The sequence below is a fragment of the Phalaenopsis equestris genome, unplaced genomic scaffold (assembly GCF_001263595.1).
Source record: "Phalaenopsis equestris unplaced genomic scaffold, ASM126359v1 Scaffold000513, whole genome shotgun sequence".
Lineage (NCBI taxonomy): Eukaryota > Viridiplantae > Streptophyta > Magnoliopsida > Asparagales > Orchidaceae > Phalaenopsis > Phalaenopsis equestris.
In genome coordinates, this window is record NW_018164953.1 from 1,798,667 (window position 1) to 1,804,285 (window position 5,619).

The 5,619-nt window shown below is 38.5% G+C and overlaps 1 protein-coding gene across 1 annotated transcript; it reads left to right on the forward strand.

The window, feature by feature from the left end:
* Nucleotides 1-704: 704 nt before the first annotated feature.
* On the forward strand, nucleotides 705-3,645 carry LOC110028540 (3-ketoacyl-CoA synthase 6-like). The gene is given in 3 exon segments (XM_020730437.1): nucleotides 705-988; nucleotides 990-1,344; nucleotides 2,658-3,645. Coding segments are annotated over 3 exon segments (1,392 nt in total). The 5' UTR covers nucleotides 705-722; the 3' UTR covers nucleotides 3,429-3,645.
* Nucleotides 3,646-5,619: the final 1,974 nt, after the last annotated feature.

A 5,619-nucleotide genomic window follows, 5' to 3' on the forward strand; every position in this document is an offset into this window, starting at 1 on the left:
GGGTATTGAAATTAATTTGGGAATTCCAAAGGGTATTGAAATTAATTTGGAATTCCAAAGGGTATTGAAACTAAAATAGAGTTTTAATTAATTTGGGAATTCTAAAGAAAAAATCCCAACAAGATGTCATGTCAATCTCAAAGACGATGTACTGAAGCTCCAGCTACTACTTTCAATTGTGATCGCTTCATACCGTGGATCAATGAGCTCTTTGTGCACAATCATTGTAAATTGAGAACTTATATTACCCTTTTTTCTGTCTATCATATAAGGGTCTGTACGTATAATCACCAATTCATAATAGTTCGTTTCAACTGGACTAAGCCTAATATATAATTTTTTTAACAAGGTTCCCACAAAAAAAATTTATGATGTTTCAATTATCACATTTGTTACCCTGAAAATGAATTGGATTCTCGACCAACGTTAAAATGATAACTTATTACTCTACAAACAATACACCACACACACAAATACACGCACATTAGTGGTCATTCATTCATTCATGTCAACAGTAAAATGAAATATAAAATGAATAATCTACCCCCTAAATAAAATTAACTATTAATCTTTTTTTCTTATTTTTTTTTCTTATTTACAATTAAATTCTTTCAACCTCACAAAAAAAAAAAAAAAAAATCCTTTCCCCAACCACATATCTTTTTAAATACGCCCCTGCCCTTCTCACTCATCATCATATTCATCACAAGCAGACCAACAACATGGCGCCAGCACTCAACCCCCCCAAGCTCGCCGGCATAATTCTTCCGTCCATCATCGCCGCCGCAGGCGTTGCCTTCTTTCTCCTCTCCCCACCCACTCCCAAACGAACCCTAATCCTCCTCACAACCACCGCCGCCGCATGCTCTGCCGCCGCCTTCCTTCTCTCCCGCCCCCGACCCGTTTACTTAATCGACTACGCGTGCTTGCGTCCGCTACGTTATTGCCGCGTTCCCTTCGCCACCTTCATGGAGCACGCGCGGCTGTGTGACTTCTTCCGAGTTCCAAATGAAGATTTTGGAGCGGTCGGGGCTTGGGGAGGAGACGTGCTTGCCGCCGCCGAACCACTACTTGCCGCCGCTGAGGACGATGGAAGGGGGGAGGGCGGAGGCGGAGCTCGTGATCTTTTCGGCGGTGGAGGAGTTGTTCGGGAGGACGGGGATGAAGGGGAAGGATGTGGATGCGGTGGTGGTTAATTGTAGCTTGTTTGCGCCGACGCCGTCCATGGCGGATATGTTGGTGAATAAGTATAAGATGAGGAGTGATGTGCGAGCGTATAATTTGTCTGGAATGGGGTGCAGTGCGGGGATCATAGCCCTTGATCTGGCTCGGCATCTTCTACAGGTGCGCCTTAATTTCTCTGTCTTGATTAATCATCTTTAATTATTATTATTATTATTATTTTAGCTTAAGATAATAATAGATTTGATTGCCTAATTATATATTAAATTGATTTTAATGAAGATATAACAATTTTAAAACCATCATGGTAGTCAAACTGAGCATTTTATAGATTATCACCACATCAAGAAAATATTTATTTTATATTATAGGGTACAATAAATACATACATACATATATATATATATATATATATATATATATATATATATATATATATTTGGAAGGTTTATGGCATAAGTTTGTTAATTAGATATTGAATTTTTTGTTGAGTCTATATTATTTATTGTACCAAAAAATTTGAAAAAATGACCATCTCTATACTAATAACTTATAAGTTGATTACAAATGTTCACATAATTTGTAAATATTTTTTTAATAGTGAAATGTATTATGACACAACAAAATACTAATATATATTTATATAATCAATAAAATAAATACAATTAAAAGATCAAATATTTGTTAACTCTTAAGAAAATGTGATTTAATTTTTTTTTCATAATATTATGAAATATTCATTTTAAAAAGTGAAATGTACTTCTTCATGTATAAATAATATGACTTTTTTTTTTTTTTGAAAACATGGTCATTTTAATATTGTTCTCTTATTATTATAAACTTTTAAGTGGTTCCCTGCATCGCTCTGCGTAAGTCCCCAAAACATGTGCATGTGCCCTTATAAATGCTTGAAACACAATGCCGGTTGGGTTCAAGCTCGAACTAATAACTATGCCTTAGTTTAGACAGCATAATATTTATTATATATACAAATGCATGGATGGAGTGAATACGAGGGATGCTATATTCTATTCATGACCTCATTTTTTATCACTGCATGTGTCTGAGTAACATATATATATATATATATATATATATAATTTATAAACGACGAAATATAGTAATACAAATTTCAATATTAAATTAGTAAGTACCAACATGACCACTACCGCAGCTTTATTTGCTGTGAAAAGCCGAGTCATGATGGAGGAAGCATTAATTGGTTTTTTTTTAATTATTTAATATATTTATGGGATGAATCAATTAAATTTTATTTTTAAAAAATGTTAAAATAAAAAGGAGATGCCGAAACTTAATATTTTTTTTACATTTTAAAATAAAGAAAAAGCAGAAAAATTTTGAATTTAAATATTATGTACATACCCCCACTTCATATGTATTTACATATCAAACCTAAATTTCAATTTTTTACAATAATACCAATCAAATATTTCATCCTAATTACAAGAGTTCAGGTGCACCACAAGTCCAATGCCCTGATCGTGTCCACCGAAATTATCAGCCCCAACTACTACGCCGGGCGGCCGAGGCTCCTCCCCAACTGCCTCTTCCGCATGGGCGCCTCCGCCTCCCTCCTCTCCAACCACCCCTCCTCCCTCCCCTCCCCCAAATACCGCCTACTCCACATCGTCCGCACCCACCGCGGCTCGGACGACCGCTCCTTCCTCTGCGTCAACCAACAAGAAGACCCCTCCGGTCAAGTCGGCATTTCCCTCTCCAAAGACCTCATGAACGTCGCCGGCGAATCCCTCCGCTCCAACATCACCGCCATCGCTCCCCTCGTCCTCCCCGCCACCGAACAGCTCCGTTTCCTCCTCGCACTCATCGCCCGCCGCGCCCTCTCCTCCTCCTGGCCCCCTTACATCCCCGACTTCCGCAAGGCTTTCGATCATTTCTGCATCCACGCCGGCGGTCGAGCCGTCATCGACGAGCTCCAGCGAAGCCTCAGGCTCAAGCCGGGGGACGTGGAGGCGTCGCGAATGACCCTGCATCGATTTGGGAATACGTCGAGCAGTTCGCTGTGGTATGAGTTGGCGTACGTGGAAGCCAAGGGGAGGATGAGGAAAGGGGATAGGATTTGGATGATCGGGTTTGGGAGCGGCTTTAAGTGTAACAGTGCGGTTTGGCGGTGCGTTCGCAAGTTCGACGAGCTGGCAAACGGGCCGTGGGATGGCTGCATCCACCGGTATCCGGTCGAAGTGCCGGAGGTCCTTACCTTCACTTAGTTCTTCATTTGATCTGGGTTCGGCAAGCTGGACTTTAGCAATAATCCATTGTGAATGAAATTTTATGAATTTAATCCTCCTATTTCAATTCCTCCACATATGTTCGTTATCATTTCTCTTTGTCTTGCCTCATTATGTTTTCTAATTAGTTGCCCGTTGGGAATAGAAGAAGGAACATGATTTGATAAATTTGTCATGAGGATGTTGCTGAATCTAATTGAGTCGTATGTTTTTTTTTTTTTATGTAAATATATGGTTTATATTATTAAAGCTTGATACATGTTTATTGATTTTAATTTTTATAGATAATAAAGTTTTTGTTTATGGTCATGACAAATATCTTTGATATTTAGTTTCACAATCCCAAGTGAAAATGAAAGCTACAATAAATTGAAGGAAATAATTCTTCATAATCTAAGATGGATTGTTGTTACTTATGCCATAAAGAATGATAAACCACCTACAATTTGGGAAAGTGGCACGGAAAAGAATGCTCATTAGGAAACTTGGGAGTCATAAAATTATTTTAAATTAATATTCATGAAGAATAAAGTATTTGTCATTACTAATAATTTATTTGACCATGATAAATAGACACCCTTTAGGCAAACTTGTCGAAAGGGAGGGCATGGTGTTTAACTTAGTTGTCAGGTTTCGGGGAGGTGAAATATTTGCGTACATAAGATGTACGCAGCGCTGGGTACAGCAGAGGTTATTCTGGTGGTACAGAGGAGTTTTATCCGGGTTATACCGGAGGTTACAAGGGGGTATAACCCAGATATAACCCCATTGTACCCCCTGAATAACCCTTGATGTACGCAGCACTGCGTACATCTTATGTACGCAAATATTTCTCTTCGGGGAGACACCCTTACCAAGTTTGAGATAAACTTGCCTTGCCTGATTTAGGAAAAGCTCACCAAATAGGTCCAAAAAGGACTGAACGAGCGAAGTTTGGCATCTATCAACTAAACTAGGGGGACTCACATATAAACTAATGAGGGGGATGACCATTACTCCTTAGGAAGCAGTCATCTAAAAATATGATTAGGCTTGTAGGATTCACTACACCAAAAAGCGCTAAAAGTGACTGCTTACCTTTGGGTCACAAAAAAATAATCAATTTTCTGACGGTCCAGTGACGATTTATGATCTGAATTATTTGCGACAGCTTAACAACAAAAAATATTGTTGCTTTTAAACAGTAAAATTTTTCTCGACGTATTAATCGTTACAAATGCTTATGCTCGTCGGTTAAACACAGTAAAATTTTTCTCGAGGTATTCTATCGTTTAATGAGGTTCTAACCAATGTATTTTTTTTTAATAAGTGACGCTTTATCCGTAGGTAATAATATAAATTTCTGACGATCTAACTATGGTTTATATTTGGGTTATTTGCGACGGCATTACTCCAGAACTTTCATCTCTTTTTGACATCAATATTTTTGGTGACGGTTTTTATTATTACCGACGCAATAAGTCATCGGTTAGGAACATATTTTAACCGATGACGATTTGTTATTGGTTATCTTTAAACTGCCATCTGGTAAGGTATTAACCGACGTGCTTTTATAAGAAGTGACAGGAATTGCCGTCGGTAATAGTATTAGTACCAGATGGATTTTAAGCAGTGTATAAGCTGTCAAAAATAATTCATTATACCGCCAAAATCATGACCCCTCCCCCTCTCACCCTAATCCCATCTCTCCTCGTTCCTTCCTCCTGAAGCCCTTTCCTATCCCTGAAACCCTCGCATGTCCCTCCGCCCCTCTCTGTTTCGTCCAAAACCATCGTCTTCGTCCGCGAGGGTGCCTTCGTTTTCAAACCCTCGAGATAGTCATTAGAAGCTAGCAGAGAACACAACGACGAAATCACGGCTTACAATAACCGGAAACTCCCATTTCATCCTTCCACTCTTCTCTTACCCGGGAACTTCGAGGAAGTAACTCCTCATCATTTACCTTTTTATTTTCAAATATTTTCGAAAAATACGTATAGACATTAGGGTGTAGCAACTAGGATCAAATATTTTTCTATTTTTGTTGGATTACATCGAAGATCGGCTTCAAGTCTATACATTTTTAGTTCAGTAATGGATGCTCTTACTAAGTATTTATAGGAAGATTTGCTTTGGTGTATACTTTTCGTTAGTGATATTCTTCTTGTGGATAAGACTAGGGGAAGAGTTT